This window comes from Pieris rapae, chromosome 9 (genome assembly GCF_905147795.1).
Source record: "Pieris rapae chromosome 9, ilPieRapa1.1, whole genome shotgun sequence".
Lineage (NCBI taxonomy): Eukaryota > Metazoa > Arthropoda > Insecta > Lepidoptera > Pieridae > Pieris > Pieris rapae.
In genome coordinates, this window is record NC_059517.1 from 1,523,459 (window position 1) to 1,550,778 (window position 27,320).

General features: G+C 32.5%; 3 protein-coding genes across 3 annotated transcripts in view; 1 reads left to right on the forward strand and 2 right to left on the reverse strand.

Moving 5' to 3' along the window:
* LOC110992622 overlaps nt 1-6,157 on the forward strand; it is a 33,192-nt gene extending 27,035 nt beyond the window's left edge. Inside the window, exons 2-4 of the mRNA XM_022258511.2 lie at nt 315-406; nt 996-4,029; nt 4,349-6,157. Of these exons, the coding sequence (XP_022114203.2) occupies nt 342-406; nt 996-4,029; nt 4,349-5,173 (3,924 nt within the window). The 5' untranslated portion in view covers nt 315-341 and the 3' untranslated portion in view covers nt 5,174-6,157. The remainder of the gene's footprint in view (nt 1-314; nt 407-995; nt 4,030-4,348) is intronic.
* A 3,560-nt stretch (nt 6,158-9,717) lies between these two features.
* LOC110992623 lies at nt 9,718-11,785 on the reverse strand. Its single transcript, XM_022258512.2, has 5 exons — nt 11,673-11,785; nt 11,199-11,246; nt 10,773-10,880; nt 10,299-10,529; nt 9,718-9,969 (listed from the first exon to the last, which is right to left on the reverse strand). Exons 1-5 carry the CDS (start codon nt 11,715-11,717, stop codon nt 9,889-9,891), a joined length of 513 nt encoding a protein of 170 aa, XP_022114204.2. The 5' UTR covers nt 11,718-11,785; the 3' UTR covers nt 9,718-9,888.
* Nucleotides 11,786-15,186: 3,401 nt separating this feature from the next.
* On the reverse strand, nt 15,187-18,936 carry LOC110992625. The gene is made up of 5 exons (XM_045629652.1): nt 18,809-18,936; nt 17,190-17,237; nt 16,493-16,579; nt 15,597-15,830; nt 15,187-15,256 (listed from the first exon to the last, which is right to left on the reverse strand). Exons 1-5 carry the CDS (start codon nt 18,842-18,844, stop codon nt 15,227-15,229), a joined length of 435 nt encoding a protein of 144 aa, XP_045485608.1. The 5' UTR covers nt 18,845-18,936; the 3' UTR covers nt 15,187-15,226.
* Nucleotides 18,937-27,320: the final 8,384 nt, after the last annotated feature.

Genomic DNA, 27,320 nt, shown 5'->3' on the forward strand with positions numbered 1-27,320 from the left:
TTCTGATTTGAATTTAACTTTTAAATAAATAATCGAATGCATTTATGTATAACCTTTGTTTTATATGTTATAGATAACTTAACGCGCAAATTTAATATATAAATCATACAGTTCAATAAAAATGCAATGGTTCTGGGTATGGTGACTGTAATGTTTCTGCCTGTTTAATAATTTCTGTTCATAGCCAAGCAGGCGACCAGCCACTTTTATTATAAGAAATATGAGTAACCGACTACCAATATAGTTACATTTACATATTAATTGTCTTAAACCATTATCTACAATGAAACTCATAAAATGACAATCTTTTTCAGACCGCCGAAGGTGCATGGGCGTCGAAAATGAAAATAGTCCTGAGTTTAATCATTTACGCCGCTAGTGTGTGTGCTGACGACAATGAAGAAAGGTATTAATGAGTCATTACGTATGATTCTTTACAATAAAATATAAGGGTACCATTTGAATAAATTGTAATTTAGTAGGTTAATGCATTAATTTACTCAAGCAGGAATCGGTCGATTTAATAACTGCAGCTGAGATTCAGTGATGAATCTTCAGCGTTTAAGGCAGTTTTCCTGCTCACCACCACTATATGGCACCAGCTGCCCGCTGTAGTATTTCCGAACCAATTCGACTTCAAGTCCTTCTTGAAAACAGCGTACGGAATCTTAAATGGCCGTAACGCTCTTTCGAGTTCTCAGTCTGAGTGTCTATGGGCGGTCGCACTTAACAGCAGGTGAATCTCCTGCCCTTTTGCCCCCAGGTATATAAAAAAAACGTAATGTCTATTTTATGCCTCACACACTTGTATGTAACGCTAAAATGGAATATCTGTAGTGGCTCAAGCGATTTATGATCTTGGATTAAATCCATTAAATTCTACTGAGTAAATGCTACTTGTGGGTTTTTTATATAATGTTTAACGCATTACTTTTTCATTAAAAAATCACCACATGCCTAGAGCAAGAATGTAATTGATAAATTTATATTTTCAGGCGATCCAAATTACCATACATCGCTGATGCGGCTGGCATCTCTATTCCACGACCTTCAAACCTACCAGCAACGGTTGGAAGTCCGGTGAATTTACTTACACCTGACAGATATGAATTCTATACATTTGATGAATCGGGAGAGTTAGTCAAAAGATTAATGACGTTAGAGGAAATACAGGCTATAGTCGCAGCAGGAGAAGATGCAGATGGACTAGTTACGTTTGCTAACGAAAATCAACCAACTATCGCTTTTAATTTCAGTCAACCTCCATACACAAAAGTAAATAGTGTCGTAACTAATGTACAAAATGTGTTAAAAGCCCAAATGGAGGCTCATAAAAATAATCCACTTATGCAGCCTACATTAGATACGCCTGACGTTTCTGATTCATGGAGTTTAATTTTACCTTCAATTTTTGGCAACACAGGAGTTGATATTGTACCAGACAAGACTTCTGGGACCTTTATTACCCCAGAAACTGAAACTATTGAAGATGACAATTTAAATGGAGACTATTTGTATGCGTTTAACAAGGAAGCCAACTCGGCATCTTTTTCAAGACCCATTGAAACAAGTACTAAAGTATCTCCGAAGCTTGAAACAAAAAGTCCTAAAACAACTGTTGCTCCTGTTACGCATCTTATGACAAAGCCAAGCACAGTTCGTTTAGAAACTAAACCAGTTACATTAAAACCCTCGACTACGACTGTAAAGGCAACAACAGTAAAACGAAAAGTTTCTACAACTACAATCGAACCACTTGCATCGAGTACAGCTATTCATAAAGATAGCATCACCACCGCTTCCACTGTACAAAAGATTGCTACAAAATCTGAAGTAACGACAAAACTACCAAGCACGAAGAATGATGTAAAAATAAGTACTGAAAACCTCATAAATAGTCTATTGACTACAAGAAAAAATGTTCAAGCTACAACTGAAAAAATACAGAGCATATTCGTACCAGTCTCTACGATTCCATACAGTACTCAAAAAACGACGAATGTATCTATAAACCACAGCACAAAGTCACCAGTAGTAGATTTTAAAAAACCACAGGTAACACCATTAATTGAATCGAGTTCTCTTAATAAAGGTGATGAATATAACAAAATAAACTCTACTACTATAACAACACAATCTGTATCATTGTCGACTGTTCCTTCGTCTACTGAAGAAATAACGTCGGAAAAATACTTGCAATCATCTCAAAGTGAACAAAAGGGTGAAAATGCATTGGATACAGAGGAACCAATTTTACCAATGTTTGATTTTGCGCAAAGTATTAGTCAAATTGCATCTGATTTAGGTGGTAACTATGCTCCATTGCCTACAGCAAACAATATTGTCGATTCTTCAAAAGAAAATAACATTAACATTATGGAAAGCAAAGAAAATATCGATATTGACATTCCTCAAGAAGCTGAAAAGATAATTGAAAAGCAAGAAAACGTCACTGATAACTATGTCAAAGTAACCACATTAAATGCAAATCACAGTAGTGAACAAAGTATAAATCAAACTAAACATAAACAAGATGAATTAAATAGCAATGAAAATACTACGTTTTTTCCAGAGGAGACTAAAATAGAAACTACAACTGCTGCAGATGTAATTGAAACTACAACATTCGATTTAATTTTAGCTGATTCTATGGAAGATCTGTTATCTCAAGTTGTTTATCAAACAAATAATATAGTATCTTCCCGAGATGAGGAAAACGAATTGAATAATACTAGGCCAGATTTAAATACAACTCTAAAAGATACTTATGAGAATACAAATATTTCTACTGAATCCCCAGTAGAAATTTCAACAAGTATTATAACAGAAAATCTAAGCAAAAATATTGATCAACCCATTATAACTGAAGAAAACGTGACCATTAAAATAACAGAAGAGTTAACAACTGAAAGAAGTTATAAAAACGATGATAGACCTAACTTTTTACCTATTTCAAGTTCTGAGAATAAATCCATTCCAGAGATTTTAAAACTCTATGACGACAAACAAAATACAATTATTTCTTCAACATTAGCAACAATCTCAGGATCTAATACTTTAAATGATAGTATAGACATAAATAAATACAGTGTTTCGAATAAACAAAACATAGAAACAACTACTGTGCTAAACAAAGTAGAAACAACCACTTCTACATTAATAAAGGATTTAAATTCCGCTTCTAATGAAAATAAACTTAATGCAGTTAGCATTAATAAACTGAACAAAGTTCAAAACAAAATTTACGTTAACTTACCGAAAGCAGATGAATTCAAAAAGAAAATACAAAAAATTAATATTGACGATAAGGAATTTGCCAACGAACGTAATAATTCATGGAAACTTATACCTACCGTGCCTCCACCAAAGTCACAAAGCGAAACGAATAATAGATATAAACCAGAAGGATTTTACACCCCAGAAAGCAACTCTAATAAGCACATATCATTAGACGTGTCGAAGGAAAATCAAGGACTAGTAGTAACCACTAAAGATCTAGGTGACGATATTTTACAATTTGTAGAATTATGCAATGAATTGGCATTTCAATATTGGAATGATATGACACAAAATATAGACAAAAAGCGCAGTTTTGTTTTTTCACCTTATGCTATAACATCTATGCTGGCTATGATGTTTATGGGAGCTCGAGGTGCCACATCAGGTGAAATGAACGATATATTGAAACTTGATGACATGGTGACATTTAACCCCCACTTTACTTTAAGGAATGTGTCAGATTCTATAGACGTTTCCTCTGCATCTGGAGTAGCAGTGTCGGCATTTATAAGAGAATTATACAGTGACAGAAGTAAGGGTAAAATTTTGACTTTCTATAAAGAAAGGGCTCAACAGTTTTACAATGGACATGTAGAGGAAATCAACTTTAAATTAATAAGTGATGTTATTCGCCGAAGAACTAATCTCTTAGTTAAGAGGTATACGATGGGCAGAATAACGGAATACATGAAGACCAATTCTATCGTAATGCAACCACCGCTAGCAGCATTCTCCATGAATATTTTTGAGGTAAGTTTTTGTAACTAACTGAAGCAAAAGTATGCGTACGTAGGATCTCTTTAAAAACGAAATATATAAATTATATAACATATATATATTATATAAACTTATATTTTCTAATATTACAATGCAAAAACCAAGTTTATTAATAATTTCAGAAATAAAACTAACTTAGCCAACCACCAGAACACAAATAACATAACCATTTATAAATTCAATAAATATTTTACACATTTACAAGAGCTATATTAAAATATTAAATAAGAAAATATTTAATATTTTAATATAGCTCTTGTAAATGTGTAAAACATGTTTTTTGTTATTACAGACTGACTGTACCGGTTCATCAGTAGATGGAAGAGATGGGGAGATGTACTTTGTTGTTTCACCTAATGTACGACAGAGGCGATTAGTTCCCGTTCCAGCTGTGGTTTACAGAAGTAACTTCTTAGCTGGTTATGATCCAGTTTTAGATGCTACTGCCGCTACATTAGGAAATACTAACTCAATCATCAGCACTCTTTTCCTCATGCCTGGTCAACAAGGAAACATAGTCCACGGTGAGGATCTAGAAACGCTAGAAAAAAGACTATTAGCATCAAACCCTACAACATCATGGAACCGGCTTTTACGCACCTTACTTCCACGTCAGGGCCTAGAGCTACAAATACCAAGGTTTTCTCACAAGTCTATTTTCAATGTGTCATCTTCGTTGCGAAAGATGGGATTAAAGGATCTCTTTAACCAGGAACATGCAGATTTGGGCGGACTTAATGGTCCGTCCAAAAATTTGTATCTATCTGATATGGTCCAACTTTCAAATTTCGTTACATGTGGCGAAGGTATTGTTTCTGAACAACATCATGTTGAGGAATACCCAGAAACCCTAGATGAGAAAATTCAAAGGCGTAGAAGTGCTAGATGGTTGAATTGGGATGAGCCGAGAGATTATCAAAGGGCTTTTCATGATCCACATGATGTTGGAGAAGCAATGCATCTTCCGTTACATTTAAGGCCGAGACAGGCAAGATTGCCTGCTCGATCCCAGCCAGCGAGATTGAAATTTGATAGACCGTTCCTATACTTCGTCAGACATAATCCATCAGGCATGATATTGTATGTGGGGAGATATAATCCAAGACTTTTGCCGTGAATAAAGACTGTTAAAGACACTTCGTATTAAGCACACCGTCAATCAAAGGTACATATTACATTTTTTCAAATACGATCCTTTTAACGCAACAAGATAGTATTAAAATAACACCAATAATTTTGGAGAAGAAATTGGTATGTGCTTAGTACGAAATGTTGTCAGCGTATAATTATGTACTTAATGGTGTAATACTCGAATTCCTCAGGGAAAGTGATAAGGTATTGTCGTGTGGATTAGGTTAGTGAGCAGTTATGTGACAGTATTATGTCGTTTGGTATGGAGGTACTTCGATTATAACTATTTAATAAAAGAGGCAAAATATACATATTGCCCTTGTACAAAGCCAGTATTCAAATTTCGAACTAAGCTAGCAAGCAGCTCTTAAAATTTCTCAATTTCAAGTAAAAACACACATTGCAATAGCCATAGCACAAGTAATCATTAGTTTTGTTTAATATTTGATTATGTCGATGTTATTTGAGTTTCTGCTACAATGCATAGATTTTCTATTTTTCGGTATAGCTGTCTTGATTTGATTCAGTTTCAAATTCAGAGCGATTCTCAAATATAACAAAATTATCGACTATAGTTACAGTAATATTGATTTTCAATAATTGAGGCTGTTACTAATAAAAGAAGTAGTGTTTCCTCGTACCCACATACTAATTTGATTTATATGACTTAGCTTATCTAGAAATAATCTCATTTGACATTCTGATAACATTGTATAAAATCTAACTAAGGTAATATTAATATTTGTCGCAATTATAACATACATAGAACCTCGGATTAAAATTCATTAGTTTCAATTGGACATAGTGAAGTTTTCTTGTAATATGTTCGTAAATTAATGGTAATTTTCTATGCATATCTAATGTCAAAATGAGATCTTGGATTAGATAATGATGACGTAGTATTAATAAATAATAAGTTATAAAATAGTTCATTCATTGTAATTATCATGAAATAAACATTTTAGATATTCTTTTGTTTTTACATTAAATAATATTGTTTGCACTCGTCGAAGAATTCCTTCCATTCGTAACATTTCTTTGATTGTATTAACACTGGACAGTCCTGGAAGAAAAAGTTATTAAAATAAAGAAAAAAAAATGTCACGTCATTAAATTTGAGCCTGTAGGCATCCCTACTCATCAAGAAGACAGACGGTGTAGGCCGAGAGATAAAGCCGGCGTAAAAACCTCTCGGTAATCTTTTAAAAAAGCAAATCATCGAACAATACTTATTTTAAAACAGATATAGCAAGATAGATAGAAGAATTATTTGAATACGTATTTTAAACTAAACATCGAGGCATCAATTATGCATTAATAATTATTAACGAAGTAACTTTTCTGTTAATTGATGAATGCTTTCCACCGCTTGGCACACAACTAAATAGGTAAAACAACCATAGTATACAATTTTTAATGTGACAAGCATTTATAGACAAACATGAAATACATGATATTATAATACAAAAGGCTGGTTTAATATACAAAATTAAATATGAGTCAAGATACGTTTACGGTATCCTTAATTTATTTCGTATAAATGAACAGATATTTCATCTGTAATATAAAATAAAGTTTGTATAATGCACCTCAAGATATGGGACAGACAAATTGGCGTCCGATAGCTGGATATACGTGGTCTTATAAAGAGACAACATTATTTTGTTTTTTTTTGTGTTTCCTATATATATTTCATTATCATTTGACAATCTAATGGCAAGTAGTTGATCAGCCTCCTGTGCCTGGTGCTGTTGACTTTTTGGATATAAGGTAAGCCGTATTTCCTCGTTTTCCTTCACCGTTCGAGCCAATGTTAAATGCGCATACGAAAGTCTATTGGTGCACAGTCGGGGATCGAACCTACGACCTCAGTGATGAGAGTCATACGCTGAAGCCACTAGGCTAACACTGCACAACAATTGAGCATATTAAGAGACATATAGTTTATACAGATACTTACATATAGTTTCAAATAATCTCGAATGCACAGTAGAAAGTTGTAAAATTCACAAGTGGATAGTGGCATAAACATTATGAAATAATGTCTGCAGTGAATCTTCGCACTTAGCAATAGACTACTAAATGGCTTGTTCAATGATGTCCACTTCTCTAAGTGCGTGTAAAACTTTTCGGTATTTACAGATTTATCTTCATTAAGCATTTTGTATTTTTTTAAAACGCATTCCCAGAATTGGCACTGTAAAATGTATACTTATTAATTTGAGAAACGGCGATTATTATTTTAAGCATGGAAGACACAATTAGTTTCAATACTACTCACCTATACTACAATAGACAAAATTCTACGATTACTTATTTATTCCTTATTATTACAGCATTTATTCCTTAACATATTATATTTCATGCCATATATCATATACGACGAATAGTACCCTTTTTTCAGCTCCTCTGATGATAAAAGACGTCTAACGCCTAGAGAGGACCTAATACACAACTTGATAAAAGAAACGTATGTTTGGTTTTAATATGTACTTTTTAGTAAATTAAAAAAAACAACTTACATCTGGAACAAAATGGCGCCGTCCCATAGCGACTGCTTCCTTTTTGTGAACTTCAAATATCTCCGTAATACCACCGCATGCTCGCACCACGAAGCGATCAAAAAATGCTGGTACGACACAACAGTGTCGATCCTAGAACAATTTTAGTTATTATTAAATTGAAACTTCTTTAGGCGGGTATTTTTTTATATTATATTAACAGTGTCTAAACAGTGTGAATATACATGGTGTGATCATATTATACGGGTACTATCATCATCATCTATTGGGGCTTCTACCTTAGAAATAATTAATTTACAAAGAAGTTTCACTTTTCACATGTGTATTTTGTATGCACGCACATTTTTATAAATATTATTTACACAACTTAGCCAATGCCTGTACATTGTCGAAAAGTGGCAATATCGGGACAATGGAACGGGCCTAAATCGTGTGGTCGCCCAAAACAATTTCTAAGTTGTTGATAGTGAAATTAGGGTACGATTTGCCTGCAAACGAGGCGATCTAGGGTGCTGCGACCACTTTCCCTATGTTGTCTCTGAATATAGGGCCGTGTTAAAGCGGGGTAAGGTAAGTCAAAAAATAAAATCATCAGTGGCGCTACAACCTCTTTAGGTCCTGGCCTCAGATTTCTGAATCTGTTTCATGATCATTTTTAAACCTAATGGGTCTAAGACATGTGGGTTTCCTCACGATGTTTTTCACACATAGAAAAAAGTCCATTGGTGCACAGCCCGGGATCGAACCAACGACCTCTGGTATGAGAGTCGCACGCTGAAGCCACTAGGCCAACACTGCTCAATGTAAGTCAAACCTGCCTATAATATTCGAAGCAAAATTGTTAAGAACGATTCGGTTACAGCTGAAAACTGATCGTACGTAGGAAATGCGTTCGACTGTGTGCGGGTTGTATTCCTGACGAATTTCCGGTGGCAGTATCAACTAGAATTTTCTTGAATACTTACAAATAAAATATCATCTGATCCAATACATTTTTCTGGTTTTATCGGGTTTTCACTCATAATGTTGTAGAATTGCGCAGATGCCTTTAGAACACCAAACAATAATATTACTAAATGCTCCATGACTATACTGACATCGGGTAAAAGATATTTTAGCGTACTGATAATTAATATACGTTCACTAATGGAGAAATGTATAGGAGCAAGTATTATTCAAACTACTTGGGTTTTATGAAACATTAAACAGTTCTTGTTTGATAACAGTATCGTTTTAATTTAATACTTTCGTTATAATAAAGGATAGGTGGTATTTCTTTTTTTATATGAAAAGGACGAACTATCTACTGAGACAACCCACTCAGTAGCACGTTATTATAAAAAGTAATGAGTTTAATTATCGTATTTTATTAAAAGTCCTATTTCGTATCTATCTATCCAACCGTGTTTACGAAGTGCTGAAAAGAGACAGAAGAATGAATTAAAACAGTGCAATAACTGTTTTAGTTTCAAGATTTAATAGGGAAGGTACGTATCTTGTTCATCTTTGATAATAATTAGAGATGATAGTAAGATTATTACTTGCTTTCTTAATATTCACTACTAGTTAGCTACTATTAATATCTGTCAATTGAATGAAATTTGTCAATCGATTATGTCATGACATTATCACACGTATATAATATCGTTTCTATAACACATTTTCATAAGTATCTGATTGTCCTCATTTCAACTCTAACAGTTGAGACTTGAGAGTAAAAATAATATCTTATCTAGATTTCAGTAAACTCTCACAGTTTTTTCATTCCAACAGTTCTATTTGTCTGTACAAAATAGGGACCACAATAAAAACCGACTAGTAAACACTGGTAAACAACTTTTCTTTTGATATTTTTTTCGGTGTTTTACCTTTTAACATGATTATATTGTACTTAAATATAAACAGAAATCATTGATCTCTATTAAAATTTTTATATGTATGTTAAATGCTAAAATACTTAACTGTACATAACTGAGAAACTTAGTTTCAAAAAATTGAAAAAGTCGACTGAAAAAACTGTTCATTTTATTAAATAAGTAATTTGGGAGAGTCCTGGTCTCTAATTATACCCGATATGACTTAAAACGAAAAACAAGGGCCAACTTAATACTTTATTATTACAACATTTAGTACTTCATTACAATTAATGCCATTACAAAAATAATACATAAATTCATGTTTAAGTTAGCCTCGCTCGGCACTGTTCCATGTGTGTCTTCAACTTATCGCATTTCTCACTTTCCTCCCATTTAGGACAGTTCTGAAAAGAAAATTTTCTTAGTTATATGTTAAAATCGTTTAAAATAACAGAACTCAAAGCTCGTTTATACGCTCCTGAAAAAGAGAACATTTATTTCCAATTTCCAAAACTATTTTTTTTAATAATATACTAATTAGTTCTTAAAATTCGTTTGTACATCAAGTTTAATTTATCAATCCCCAGTGTACAACGGCCTTAAATTTCTGTATCCCTCTCTTTCATATTGAAGGCCAGGAACATGCTTGACTTCTCGATATTTGGGTCTTAGAAGTTACTATAACTTATTGTTAATAGAACTGTCATTGCTTAACACACTTAACTATACGTACATTAAATGTCTCGAAGAACATGCAGGTTACGATTCTGTCTGGTAAGCATGCCTCTGGTGGTCCAGATACATCGTCTTTGAGACATCTCTCTTTGGCCTTATCCACTGTATCTTTAAAGTCCGCGTTTTCTGCAGTCCATGTATCTAAGAAATCTGATACTGCATCTAAATCTACATTCTTCTCGTCCTTCATCAAATTCTTCTTATTCATAAGGCATATTAGTTTGCTACACTATAAAAAGCAAAATGCACATATTTTAACAGTAGGCTGAATTTTAAGAAATATATTTATTTAGATCGCATTTTATTATAGAGATACAATTTATTTTATAAGTATTTTTTTTAAATAAAATAAGGATATTTTTTCTCACGATGTCAATAATAAAAAACTTGTATTCAAAATCGAAGCTATAAATCGATACCGACTATTATTTTTTGATAATTGCGACATCTAGTGTATGTTTGTAAAACTTACATCAGGTGGCCCTCGTCGTTTTCCGTCTGTAGGTTCTTCAAATCCACAGTCCGCACGTTCTTCACTAGTAAAAAGGTGCGGCATCTTACAGCATTCGAATGGTTTATCCTGGAATGTTATTGTTTAAAGAATTTTAGCAAACATTTTTTACCTCAGCGCCATCTGTTAAACCCAAGCAAATCTAAATCTTATAAGAATAATATCAAAATTGGCCTGCACTAGAGTACAGAGTAGGACATCCTGTGATTGCAATGACAATATGCACATATCTTAGAATCTGTTAGATAATATTAAATTGGCACAAAAAACATAACTATGATTAAGTAATACCGTTTAACTCTCAATTAATTAATAACGTCATTCTTGATAAGTATCAAGGTTGTTCTATACAATGAAAATGTAATAAAAAATAAAGAAGTAACTTACAACAGGGGGTGGTCCGCAGAGACCAGATGGTCCTTGAGGCATTACGCTCTGTAAAGAAAATAATATATATAGATTGATTAATTACAAAAAACCGCACAGTAGTATAAAAATGTCATATTAATTATGATTGTCATAATAATAAGAACAGTTAACTTGATAAATTTAATCAACCCCTTAAACGTTTACACGGCAGTGATCTCTCTTCTAGGAAAGTGATTTTTTTATGTTGCAGGAGGCAGACGAGCAGGAGGCTCACCTGATGTTAAGTGATACCGCCGCCCATGGATACTCGCACTGCCAGAAGTCTCTGAGATTGAATAGATAGATAGCGTAACATTTTTAAAAATATATTGTGGTTTAAAAAACACCCCATGTTTCTTTTATAGTTTTAACAACTATCGTTTTATAACAGAAACTAAGTATTCCAATATAATTATATAATATAATTAATGTTAAATTTTATCCATAATTTACCTGTAATGTAGATAGAAGAATGAGAAAACACGAAAATGCCAACATTGCGAGAGCTGTAGGTAAACTGATGATGTATTGTAATGGTATACGGTTTTATAGACGTCTGCGGCCCTGAGCATTGTAACACGGGAAACCACCAAGGCATTGTCATTGATTATTAACATCGTGTACAAACAAATTATAAATATTTCGACAAATTTGCAGGTAACAGGTGTGACAGGTGGCCACCGGAAGTGCGATTTAGAATGTAAATAGTGACTTCCGCTAGGCAGACTTTTTTTTAGAAGAGAATAAAAACGAAACAGCATATAAAGATACTCAGATACTCAGATTTCTGTATCTGTTTCATGATGATTTGTCAATCCAATAGACCAAAGACCATCCACAATGTGTGTCTATGCAAGCCATTCGTGTTCAGCCAGGATTCGAACTTGAACGAGTCGCACGCTGAAGCCACTAGGCCAACACTGCTCAGTCTATGAAAAAGAAAAATTTAAGAAGTGAAAGGATTATTTATTAAAAATTATTTATAGTGATGAATCCCCAGCAGAAATGTTGATTTATCAATTTAAAAATTATTACTGCTTTCTGATGGACTTGATAATAAAAAATGGGTCTCTAAAATATTAAACGCCCTTTACTAACTTTACCTTTATAATTTAACTGTTTGAGTTCCGTAGATTGTTGTAGCGTTTATAAATTCCCAGAGCGCAAACAAACAAATGTCAAACATCTAGGGACTATACGATGTATAGTACAGTAGCTATGCTTGCCGTGTCTTGCGGTTTTACACACGATAATTCGTTCATTATCTTCTTAGATATATCCAATATGTTTCCGATTCGAACTAGACTCTTCAACATTAAATATTGGCTTCAAATTAATTAAGTTTGTAGTCATTAAAATATGTTTTATATGAAATTCCTTTTCTAAGGATTGGCAATTCGCCAGGTAGACTTATAGATATAAAAAAATCGTGTTAGTTACACCACTTCTACTCAAGATTGGCGAGACAAATGTTAGTTTTCTCCTTTTTGGTGGATTCTTCTCCACTTTAAATCGCGGAATAAGTAATAAAATATCGGATAAGTTATCGTTTAACAATAAATAAATTATTTAATTTTATCAATGCAATCAGCCTGTGGTGCCATTTGTTGACAAGATTACGCATCATTTTACATCGAATTCCTGTCGGTTCAAGAAATTCCGATCGTGAGGCGAATGAGGAGATGCTTAACCAATCTTTGATTTTAATCGACATTTTTTGTATGAAAGACATGTCATACAAAAAATCTAAATTAGAAAATACTTTAACATGCTGTATAGCAAAAATGAAATCCTAAATTAAGTTTAACGCAACAAAACGCAAAGTTTTTAGACCTTTAGGCGGAACGGAAGTTAGCCGGGACAGCTAGTATTAACTTATAGCTAAATGTTTGTAACAATAAGTAAGTATAGTATATGTAATATATAACTACCTTTTTGGGCATAGGCCTCCTCTAAACTTTTCTAGATATCTCTATCTTTGCCCATAGTCTGCCAGTCTTTTTACTATATCTATCTCATCGTATTTTCTAATATTTAATAAAAAAGAATCCTAAGCATCGGCGTGTAACAAAGGATTGTTTCCTTTTTTCAACATTAATAAATCTCTGAAACGGCCCACGGCAATGTTAGCCTGATTACTGTAATTTATTTTAAATTACATGATTTTCATTTTATATGTAACGCGTGTGAAAAAGTGCAATTACTCGCAAATGATTTAATGTTCAGATCTTTGTAAAATGCGTCATATTTTTCGTATTGAATAATTTTGCTTTTGTATGAATTTATGTTAAATTATATACTATTTCAAATAGTCTATTTGCATAATTTTCGTTGTCATAATAATACTATAAGGTAAGATTTGTATTTTTCTCAAAAAATACCTTTAGATGGCTAAACTACTCTTTTTTAAATTAGTACTATTTCTATTTCCAAAATTAAAAACAATTTTCCAGCCGTGCATAGTGAGGATAGTCCGCTCAGTAATAAGTAGATTATATTTTGTGAACCACAAGAAATCAGTCTATCATTTAAAATCCCTTTGAACTGTGAAATGAACTATAAAATTTTGTATTAAATATTGTCTCAATCACCCCGCATAAAGTACAATCCTTCTTGTCTGATGCTCAGACCACATGTGTCATGTTTATAAATCTCTTATTTTATGCTACTATTCTAAAGATTTTAACTATTACTATTTCGCTAGGAGTAGAACTCAAACCTCCATAGGTTATTCTAAATAATAATTATTTTTTATACATTTCCATACGAATATCGTAAGTTGAGATGTCAGCAAGTTCCAAATAAAATAATCCTTTCACTTATTTTTTAAGACAGACCTTCATGGTATTTGATTAGTGTCAACGGTAGTGTCGTGACAGACTAAATATACATTGTAACTATAGGGTTATACATTTATAAGTTTATTTTTATTATATTATTTTAAAGAAACTGCCAAACATAACTTGAAATATAATCAATATGCGACAATTACGTTAACTAAGTGACAAAAAAACAAAATAACTATAAAAAAATAAATACGTATGTCTATATGAAAAACTCTAAATATATATCTATAAAAATTTCATGTACAATAATTTTAATAATTTTAATTTATTACTTCTCGTACTAAATAAAATATACAGGCGGTTACTGATACGTAACAAGGATCGTTAGACAAACCAAATAAATACAAAAATTAATAATATAATGTCTTTGACGATGATTAAAAGCTCGATTAGCCGTTTTTATTTGTTTATAATACAAAAATGAAACAATAAACAAAAATAAGATTTGGAAAATCAAAATTACATAATACAACAAAATAACAAACTACTATGGGTAATAAAAAATTGTAATGGTGAGTGTGTGATTTATTTAGGGGAATTTTGATTCTATGAAAAAAACAAAAATAAATACAAAATAATGACTTTCTTGTTGGCTGCCGACTTCGTAATGAAAAGATGAGGGAGACCCTGAAACATCTTGTGGGCTATGAAATAATTTATTTATATATACTTTATTACCTTAATTAAAAACATACAAAAAAACAGGTTATAAAAGTTATAAGGCAACGGGCGGCCTTATCGCTTACAAGCGATTTCTTCCAGGCAACCCCTAATGTGAAACAAAGAAAAAGAAACACCAACATAGGTTCGAGTACATAAAATGCAAAATAATTAAGAAAAAATCTCAAAATGACACGTTACTTATATTAAATAAAATAAAGTAAAATCTAAACAAAAAACAGCAATAATAATAAAAAAATCACAAATTTAAAAGCCAATCAAAACGTTAACTGAGAATAATTAAAAAGTAACATACGATTAAAACAGATTATTTTTAATAAGACAACTTTTCTTGTACAGTATTTAACATAAGTATTGTTTTGTCTATTCAGTTGTAGTCTTTAGCATAAGGTAAGTTATAATTTGGGTAGAGAAGGGTATATAAATATTAAAATAAAAAATTCAGATTATGACTTTAATATTAAAAATAGTTTCGTCTCTTCAGCATTTCCAGAACTCTTTAGGGCATTTCTGAAACAAAATACATAAATTTTAAAAGAAATCCGTTCACATCTGTTTATGCTATGAACACTATCTTTTGGTGTCAAAATAATGTAATGAACATATAATATATATAACTGAAGCAACTTATTCAATATTTTCTATTATTACTTAGTTAAATTTATTCAATATTTTCACTGTGTTTTCCTTTCGTAAATGTTTGAACCTTTCTATATAGTATTTATTCGATCTGTGGCAATATCTTTACTATTATTTAAAATAAAAAATTGTCAATAGTCGAAACATAAACAGACACATGACGAACAACCTTGCACATGAAAAATACAGAAACAATTCGGCAAGAACCTACCTTAAGCATAGCAATACCGGTGCAAGTAAACACGTCGTAGGCTTTGCAAGGGTAATCTAGGTACTGCCGCAAGTCACGTTCTACGCAGTCTTTGATGGCTTTTTCGATGGCATCCTTCCATGCCTCGTGGCTCTCAAGCCATTTCTGCAAATGCTTTTTGTAGGCTTCTTTGTTTATCGTGTACTTGTCCACTAAAAATCCAGACTTTTCGAAGACGCATTGGACATCGTTGCACTGAAACAATTTTTATATTCTCAGTTTAAATGTCTGTAATTGTTTGATTATTTTAATTTATTTTTCTGTGATGTATGTTGATGATAAATTACTTATTTAGGTACGGCTTTTATTTAATAAATATGTCGGAGCGATGGCACTGGTATCAGCGGGCGAACTAAGCAGAAAAAACGGAGCCAAAAGTCGAAATTAAAATGCCAACAATCAATAGGTATATTTTGTTGACGACAGTAATTTGAGCAAACGGTATCGAGCAATGCATGCTTCCTCGTCATTGTACCTAGTTCTCCTTCTTCAACTTTGTCTGTCTTACCCTGTTTTCCTGTAGATTGTCTTTGTCATTCCTTTTCGTCTTATCCTCACCCAGTCATATATTTTTTTTATGACCAACCAAGGAGATAACCGCAGGCCTTCGACATTCATAACATTCAAGTATCTGTCTTTCAGAGAGAGTAGGGCGCCTTAGAAACATTCGGGTCAAATCTCTAGGAAAAACTATACTGCCGATTTCAATTTTTTTACACTTTTTCTTTAGAATATATTCGATATAATTTAAAAGCATTTTCTACATTTGATGGGCAATTAATTAAAAATGCATTTGCTAATATCACTTCTGACTTATGTGTGGCAGTGGTAAAGACCTAACCATAATTGCTACTTACGGGTCCAGACAATTTAGGCACAGAGCACTCAGCTAAATGCTTTTCGTCACCTAACTCTGGTATATCACAACACGTTGAAATCGGTTTCTGTAAATTAAAGAATTGAATGGTTTAACATATGGAAAATTCCTGTATTATTTTATACGAGAGCGAATTCCAGTGCTTTCATACAACATGAAATATGCAACATCCTAATTTCACAATAGGTATAGCGATTTGTAAAATGTATCTCTGCATCTTATAGCGCATTTACCATGAAGAGTATTCAAAGTGTTTTTGCACAACTTAGCGCATCTTAAGGCAATATCGGTCGCGCACCACTGCGATTTGGAACCAACTGCCCACTGAATTATTTCCTAACGAATTCGACTTGAAGTTCTTCAAGAAAAGAGCGTACCAATTTTTGAAAGGCGCTTGCGAGCCTCTGGCTATATAAGTGTCCATGGGCGGCGGTATAACTTAACTCCAGATGAGGCTCCTGCCCGTTTACCACTATATTACATTAATTACAAAATTTTCTGCGAAACAGGTAAATGGCTTCTGTACATTTTCATCGAGCAAGTGTCCAATGCATACATAGAATTAAAACCTAAGAGTACACAGTTGGAAATCGATTGTACGACCTCAGAAAGCTACACGCACTAACCACTAGGGCATTTCTAATTTAAATATTATTAGATACTAATATTCTACATACAAGTGTAGCTCCCCGGTTTCTTTCTTCCGTGTGTCCCGCTTTGCAAGCCTGCGAACAATGATACATAGTTGAATACTTTTTTCATAGCATTTCTGTTTAGCTGCTGTGGTCCCTTGTTCGCGTGACGGTGCGACTCTCAATCCTGAGGTTCGAACCTCAGTAGTGCACCAAAAGACTTTTATGTTTTAGTGCACATTTAACACTTCTACGGTGAAGGAAAACAACGTCGAAGGCAGAGACGGTTGAACACTTCATCACCCCTTTCCTATTAGAAATAATCTCTCATAAGAAATCTGAGACAAAATTCAAAGGTTGTACCACCGTTTCTATTTAGTATGTCTGTAATTAAAATATTTCTAAATACATCTTGTCCCATATGCATACATTATGCTAATAAGAATTAAGCAAACTATTTAATTACATAATTAATATAACAGTCTGGATTAAGTATACTGAATATGAAATACAAGTGCATTAACGTTGTGCCTGTATATGCTAAAAAATCACTGTGGTACAAAGGCACACACTTGTCAGTCGCAAAGATAACGGAACAAGGATTACAAGGAACAAAAAACTTTGCCTTTAGAATAGTTCACAATACGCACAAACAAAAAAATATGACATTGAGTGCGTAACTATTAAATATTGCAAAAAGGTAATAAAAAGAAATGTGCAGATCGGCCGAGTTAAAATATTTTAGATTACACTCAGCAATATTTATGAAAATAAAATACGTAGATAAGAAATTCGCGATGGGCGTTTTTTCGTAAACATTACATCTCACATGACCTGCAGGTTAGATAAATCGATATTCAATTAATTTATTCGTAATATTAAACATATAATTAAAGCGTTATCAACTCATATTATTATTTGCATTATGCATTCGAATAATATTAATTTATTCGACAGTCCAGTAGCAATATAGATTGAAATTATGCATTATAATTTGTGAGACAGGTACACCACTATGAATAAAATGAACCGCTCGTGGATACCTGCAAGCTTCGGATGTGTTGCCGGCCATTTAGGGAATGACCTTTTTTGGTACTGATTTTTTTAGCATTAATATGTTGTGTAATCTAACATTAGTTAAGTTACAAATATATATTATACTTAACAATTAGAAGTAGAGACCTAATGATTGCAATCATCGCATACTTGAAGCCAAAATTATCCCTTTTGGTTGGAGTGTGGAATACACTCATATATAATATATTATCATTCTTGTTTCCGATACTATCAAAAAAAGTGTTACATGTAACATATATCTTTATACATGTCTAAAACAACCCCTATAGAACTTAACTCTTCTGTATTTTTATCGAGTCAAAATATATTAACATACAATGTGTAAATATATAAACGATATAAGTTATATGTCTTTTGTATGCATTTTGCCAAACAAAGGAAGAGAAACAAATAATACAAAGAAACTCTTTGTATTCTATGCATTCCTTCTTGTCCCCGTAAACAAACACACATCAAAAGTGTTTATTAAGTTAAAAAACAATATTTAAAAAATTAAATTACAGATAAAAAATATTTACAGAGGAAATTTTTACTTAACAGTATAAATCCGTTTATAACGTAAAAACAATGAGAAAAATTCCACTTACCAAAACAAACAATAGAAATGAAAATATTGGAAGCATTTTGCACTGTCCTATTTCAACATTCTCTAGCAAATAAACAGAAAAAGTTATCTGCAGTGTTATATACTTTAATATACTTCAGTAAATAAAGTTATCTTATGTCAGAGGTTAAGTTACTTCGAGGAATGTTACTCTCTTTAAATGGGCTGTTAAGTTTATTAATAGGTTTTAAGAAATGATAATATTATAAGTTATAAATCAAAAATTAACTTTATAAATAATTATTTATTTATTCAATTAAATTTATATTAAATAATATTATAATTACTTACTATAAATAACTAAGGAATATTTATTAAATTATTCAAGTGCTTTGTGTTTACATAAGAACAAATTTTTATTGGCAACTTATGTTAAATATCCCATAAATTAGATAAGACATAAATTACTCATTTGTATTAAGTTACGCTAGATTGTAATGTTCTATGATGTTACAGTGAAGAAACTATTATCAAAAAAATATTCGATGCAGTACAAACTAAGCCAATATGATAGTGTCGAACAAAAAGGTGTGTTAAATTAATTGTAAAATAAAGGTTTTATTAGAAATGAAGAGGAGCAAATCAATGATCCTAATCCTTGGGATTGATTTGTTCCAGTTCAAACAATTTGTATTAAAAACTTGGCGATTAATAAGAGTGGCGGAAAGTTTCTTGCCAGTTCTTCTTACCCGCTCTACGCCCTTGACTTGCGAACTAGTTGTAAATGTAAATTTACAATTAATTTAATTTGTTTTAATTGAAGTTCATCAGTGTACATGTTTACCTATATGAATAAAGATATTTTTGAGTTTGTGTTTGATAAAGGCTATTGATACAGCAACGAGAGGAGATCTTATTATAATTTATTTAAAGGGTCTGTAGATTTATTTAATGAGCCTTTCAAGCATGAACATGACAAAACCCTGTAAGTTAATTGAAATGATCTAGACACGTAGCCAGTAGCAACGATGGCAGGTGGACGCAAAGTCTGTAAAAATGTCTGGGCCCGCATGGCACAAGATCGAGAGTCTGAAGGCCGGTCTTGTGTCAGATGGACGGATGACAATGGCGGAGGCGGAAGAGGGCTGGAGACAGCAGGAAATATAAATAGACCTTGGAGTAGGGTTTTACCCGTCGTATGTCGAGAAGCGAATAGGACTCTGCTGTTACCACATCCCGCATTAGGCGAGTTGGTGACGCCATGGGATTTCAGTGGGTATGCGCAATGCACTTCCCCAAGTAAAAAAAATAAAGGGTTTTACCCGTTCACATATAAATTTAAGTTCATTTTATTTAATTGCTTACTGTCGTGTCTTAACGTCTTGTTTCGTTTGTATAAATCAAAACATGTTCAATAAACATACTTATTCGCTGGACATTGCGGATTAGGTACCCGATAAGACAGATTTTTTTAATTAATCAGTCCACTTCCGAAAATAGCTCTGAATATTCAACGATTATTCTGACGTATTTCCAAAGAATTGAAATTAACTAAAATGATAAAAAACCTACTTGTTAATAATAAAATGAATGAATAAAATAGTGTATAATGTTTGATAAAGAACGTAAATATTTGTGTCACTTCGATATCTCTGAAAACAACGTACCGAAGTGCATTTCACGCTTGCACGATACTTTCAAAGTTCACGTGAAAGTTTATATTTCATTATCTGATATTGTACGAAGATACGTGTCTACCTACAAGAGGTACACTACCTACAAATCTAAAAAGGCGCCAGGCGTTCGATTATCACTGTACAAACGAACGTCATATTTTGACATATCATATCCTGTCAGCGAGTGTTGGACTTTTTATTCTGTGCACTAATCAGGATTAGAACGCGGAATATCTTCATTTATTCGCCTTAAAAAAGGAGCTTCGTCCGTGGCCTGATTTGGATGTTTGCAGTTTCAACTCAGATTTGCATCGAATGTTCCTATTAGCTACCAATTTTATATTTCAAATTCATAACATCCTCCTTTGTTTTTTAATTTGTTAGGAAATATATATTTTTCATTTTAAAGTAATACGGTCAAGGACGCAGATGAAGACTTTTAAATAAAAATGCTTTTGTTACTTTTCAGTCATGTATTAATAGAATTAATGAAAAAAATGTATATGTCGGTGGAACACATTTGTGGTCACAATTTCTCCGTCCACCGAAGCATCATACTATTATAATTGGTTTACAATGTTAAGGACAGATAGGTTACGATAGGTATTCCATTATGTATCTAACACGTAAATATATAACAATTATTCTGTCTCAATAATTCTATTTTTGCTCTGTTAAACTAACAGAAATGGAAAAAAGCGAGTACCAACTTACGACAAAGGATAACGTTGCTACGGCAACGTCATTCACTTTACACTTCACACTACAACGATTTTAAACAAAATCGGTCTAATCTAAGTACTTCGTCCCAGACCACAGCATAAACACTTTTTGGCAGAGGCACACAACGAAATACTCTTTTAAGTGTGCAATTACTTATTTTTTTATGAATTAAGGGGTAATATAAGTTAGTCCTAACAAAGTCTAACCCCTAAGTAATTTACTTGGTTTATGTGTAATAAGGTTGAAGTGATCACTTGTATTAGGAGTTTATGTGTCGTAAACCGAATCTTACTGCCCGCAATTGATGTGTTACTAGGCTGGTGACGCGACGAATATATTACGTAATTTGTAGCACAGGAGCTGGTATTTAAAGTAATTTGCATAAATTATTCATAATTAGTACATACCCCATACGTTTCACAGATTGGTCAATCTCTGACGAGGAGTTGAGATGACTATTAAACTGCGAGAGTAAGCTGGGAGTGGGAGATGTTGACGCTGGACGAGTCGAATACACAGCAAAAAGTGTATGTTTTGCGGCAGCGAATAACGAGAGATAAATAATGCTTAAACGAAATTCGAACAAAGCTAGAACTAAGCAGTTCTAGTGAATCATACCCTAAAACCCCATCACAAACTTAATTAGGAGATAAGGTGTAGCTTCTTTCATCGAGTGTCCATGGGCTGAAGACTGCCCTTTTTGGGTGTCCCGTACGTTCGTTTTCCTATAAAAAAGCCAGCTTTCCTATAAAAAAAACAAAAGCTAAAAGAAAATAGTAGTAGTAGTAGATACTATAATAATACTGATTTTGTATCCTCTGAATAAATACTGGTAACAGAAGAAGTCGATTCGGTGGTATTTTAAATGTTACTAATTAGGTTTAAACGTTTTATATTGATACTAGCAGACTCGGTCAAGCGTTGCCGTGGCTAAGGTTTTTGTTATATTACTTAGTAGTAAACTATTAAAGGGAAACGGTAGCAGAACTTATGTAAAAGATAGATAGCTTATGTGAAACGTTGGTACGTTTAACACAGCGCCATCTGTTAGAATGGTATCAAATAATAAACAAATATTTGCAATAAAATAATATTGCGGGTATAAATTGAGATGTTAGCTATCCTATCTTTTTAGTTAGATATCGGTTCGGTAGTTTAGGAGTCCATAGCGGAGAAAGAACGTTACTCGTAATTTATATATATATAAAGATGTATTCATGTAAGTCTAAAAATCGACCTCTCTTAGTCTAGAGAAAATTAACATGTAACATTGTTAACTTTCATTACCCTTCGATAAAAATTAAACGATTGTCGAACATTTACTTTTTATGTTATCTATTTTTTTTATTTCAATGTTATCTAATAACTATGCAAGAATATGTTTGTAGTCCCGCTAATTTTGAGCATTTTGTATTGCATCGCAATACACGAAACCGTGATAGCTTTTTAGTTTTTATTTATTTTTATTATTTTATATTCAGGTTGGTTTTTATAAGATTTCGTTTTGCGCTTCATGCATCATATTTATTTTTTTAAGTATTTTTCCCTTACTAGAGTTGCCTTTCAGAGATAGCTTGTTAGTGATAAGGTCATCCGTTGCATCTCTCATGATTTTTATAAATCAGACCCTAAAAAAGAAGTGTTGGTATAAGTTATATGAACCATCACTAATATTCGGGACCCAAAGAAATTCTTAGACAACTAAGCTGGCTTTAAAAGAACAGTACTATTTTCATAGATAATAAAGACACAGATAACACAACTAATACCAAGAACACATATGACCCAAATCTATTACATGTGGGCGTCTCTTTCCAATCATATTTCTTTTGTTTGCGCATCGTCTCCCCATAGCTATTGTTTGTTCAATGGGCTCCTTACGACCTTTCACACGTTGCTTTTTACTTAAAGACTAATTAAAGTCACCTTCATTCTTAATGCAACTGCACAGTATAGATTGTATACAGCGTATATTTTGTTCCTAAATAATGACGTCATAGTAAATATTTGTATGATTAGTCCTTTGAGCGTGTCTGCAAACTCTCTATCATTTAATAGCCTTAACGATCGGGACGTTTAAGAACCGTATGGGCCTACAGCGTGCGACTCACATCCCTGTTGTAAGTTGTAAACTCCCATCTATCCACTATTGTACTCTTTTATATGCGTATTCAACGTCACTCGGTGGAAAATATCTTTAAATTCACCCAAGACTCAAGAGTTGCTGAGCGTGATCATGCACAGAAGACCTGCCTACTTGCCTATTAGAAAAAATCATCACGAAACAAATACAGAGGCAATTCCAAGGCTATTGTTTTTTAGATTCCGGCGTTTGATACATTTTTGACATAGTTAATATTAGTTGCAAAAGCTCAATATACAAATAATAATTCGGATTTATTCGAAAACCTCACACATTTCTGTTTATAACCTTCTCAACTCTATAGTAGCACCAAGTTTCCAATAGTTTTATTAAGTATACCTACGATGCGATAATTTTAGAGACAAAACGATGTGCCACATTTGGTATAGTTTACGAGAATTATTTGGAGAGAATGCTCGCGGTTTTACTTAGTTCCAGTTTTCGCTACGTAGCACTTGAATGATTTTGCTTAGATGCCTATCTATTACATGAATTATATTTTACATACTTTCAGTCTGTTGTTTTAAATTGCATATACAATTTCAAAGACCAGAAGAGAGGAGTAATAGTATATCTTAAGAAATTTCAGTTTAATTTTTTTATAGAACAAGGAGCAAGTCTATTCTAATGTTAAGTTACCGTCACGCACAAACATCCTCAATGGCAGAGGGCTCGTGAGTGCGTTGCCGGCCTTTTAATACACACTGTTAAATACTAAATATGTTATTGACACACATTCACACTCGACTATAGCTTCTATTACTCAGATATATAAAACATAATATGTAGCTTCGAATATCTTTTGTCTTGCACAAAAAGGTAACAAAAAAGCTATTCAATTCAGAAGAGACATTTAAATTCCAAGTGGACAGTAGTGAAGCACGACTTAGGAAATCTCAGATTTGAATGTACACCACGTTCTAAGATAATTTTAGGTACTTTCAACTTCAAAAAGTCTCTCAGACAAAATGAGTACGACCATAAGTTACACTAATGTTTGAGGCTTTACATAATCTGAATTTTAATAAAACATATATTGTTTAAATTGTTTTATTTAAGTTTTTAAGGATCGTTTTTTTTTCTAACAGGCAACTAGATAAGCCAGCTGCCGTCGATTTCAGGTCTAAGGCAAGCCAGTTACCTCACGTTATTTTCGTTCAAACGAGCGTTAACTGCACACAAAAAATATTTAACACTGCATTCAAATCTACGACCTTTCTTTAATATTTCCGTACCCAAAATAGCCATAGAAATGCTAACGGCAAATACACTTATCAAATATTGAACATTGAAAGTGTGCATCTGATTTGATATTTCAAAACGATATTTATATAACGCCTGACCATTTTTATATGTCATATATATGGTGCGTTTCTGTAAAAAAAACATCGAAAAAGCGATAGAAAACTTCAAAGGTACATTCATACTTTTATTTCATTTACGATTGCAAGACTTCTAGATCAGCCGTCTTTGACGACCAAAACAATGGCATATGTATATGTGATCACTAAGCTAGCTTGTTTAACACAAATATAGCCTAAGCATGTATCTAAAATATAAGAAGTTGAATTTTTGGCATTTTTTGGTTTAACTAAGAGTTCTTTGATAGCTTTTTCAATCTTGATATGTCTCGCCTATAAAGCAAGTTATCTTTATGTTCAGGGTACAACGGCAATGCAAACCAAGATACATAAAGAAAATATAATTTTCTTAACCAAATTAGATTTTTTTTAACGTTAAGGCAATTTCATTAGCAAATTGCACATAAAAACAAACTATTTCTAAATAGCTGAATATATTATCCTCACCAAAAAAATGTCCTAAGCAATACTAAATTACAAGAATAGAAAATATATTTATTTGCCTTCACAAAGCCTATTTTTGGCTAATATGTACTAGAAAATACGTCTGATACTGACCTTTCCAGTCAATAGGAAAAATAGAATGTACAGTAATATTATAATGAAACTTATTTATTAATGACCTAGGATACATCGAAGTACATATACGTATATTAAAACGACTTACGCCCGAACCCAATAATTAACCCACAATCCAGATTGTTTCAAACTGAGATCAGACCATGACTATCGATCAATCTCATATCTGCATACCAATAATCAAACCCTACGAAGACAATTCATTTTTAGCGACGGATAGAATGCAATCTCTTCTCTCTTTACACTCATATTTGATAATATGGACCAAATAAAGTAAATAAAGACGTACAAATCATATTAAAATGTCTATGTTTAAAACATATCAAATAGCTTTTTAATTACATGTTTTAAAAACTGTTATAAGTTAAAATCTTACGATAGGATATTGGCACATTTGAACTGTCATTTTCATACAAAGGCCTACCCACATACACAGATTCGACCAACAATGGATAGCTTGTATCGACAGATGGCTATTATAATCCGTCGATTGGTTATTGGCACAATATTATCAATATCTGGATTACGATGTTTATCTCAGATGGTCAAAATGTTTCTATTACAATATCACCTAAAATTTAAATTTAAATCAGTGGCTTTATATCTTTTTTAAGTCAGGTGATCAGCCTCTTGTGCCTGACACACGTTGTCAACTTTATGGGTCTAAGGCAAGCCGGTTCCCTCACGATATTTTCCTTCACCGTTCGAGCGAATGTTTAGAAAAAAGTCAAATGAATGTTTAGAGTAAAGTCCATTGGTGCACATCCGGAGCTCGAAACCTATGACCTCAGGTATGAGTGTCACACGGTGAAACCACTAAGCCAAACAAAATACCTGAAACAAATGATAGACCCATAAATTTAATCTACGTCGTGTTTAATAATAATTTTAAAATATCATCTTTCCTGTCCATTATATGTTTAAATATTAATCATTCATTAATCATCAAGCTTTTCATTTCTTAAAGTGGCTATAAAACTGAATATCGAAAGAGAATTTCATAAACTTTCTGCATTTTCTGTGGTACTTGCATTTACATTAAATTTACTGAATGTGAATTGATACAGACCAGACATTCATGCAGTATTAATGTTTTAGCAACTCTATAATAGAATTTTTAAAATTAGATATTTATCACTTAGTTCATAGATTTATATTCCGTCAACCTAATCTTGTATGGAACTCCTACTATGGGTATATATTTTTTTATACGCAATTAAATTAATCAGTAACATATAACAAGTATCGAGCGCACTTCGGCTATCGTCATTGCTAAGAGACGTTATTGAATTTAAATTCAATTCGACTAACACGTACAGAAAAATACAGTGTGAAGTGTATTTTTAACAGAACATAAGACACCTTTGGCTGTAAAGCTGAATTATCAATGAACCAGAAAAGTTAGACCGAAACCTAAGGAGCTTATACATATTGTTTATACGTATAATATAAATGTATAACAATATGTAAAAACCCCATTACTTGATTATATGTAGACGCGCTTAGAAAAAGTTTGACTAAATACGAAATCAAAATATAATATATTTCTTAATCAATTTTATTTTTAGTTACAGTACCAGATGTGATGTGATAGTTTTTATTTGCAAGATAATAAATAATTATATTTGTAAAAATATTAAAACTGTTTTTATGACTGAGTATAAAAAACTGTAACGTCACAATCAATATGATTAACGGTACTCTACAAATCAGACCACAAAGTAGCCCTTATTTCTACCAAATGGCTCTCATATTTAACACCTCAGTAACGTTACCTTAACTCAACTGATATATAGATTTGCTCTAACATTATTAATAAGAGTCTTATAATATACTGATTTATAAGATAAGTTCGTTTAAACTAAGCTGTGACAAGACAGATATCAAATATAATTTGTGATATATATGCAATTTCTAGACATTACAAAGGATTTTAAGGTTTTAAATAAGGCATTAATTTTCTATAAAATGTAACGACATTAATTGTATTTGTATATGTCAAAATAAGAAAGACTATGCTAATAATAAAGCCGCTTTATAATTATAATCATTTAAAGTTGCCGTAATTTATAA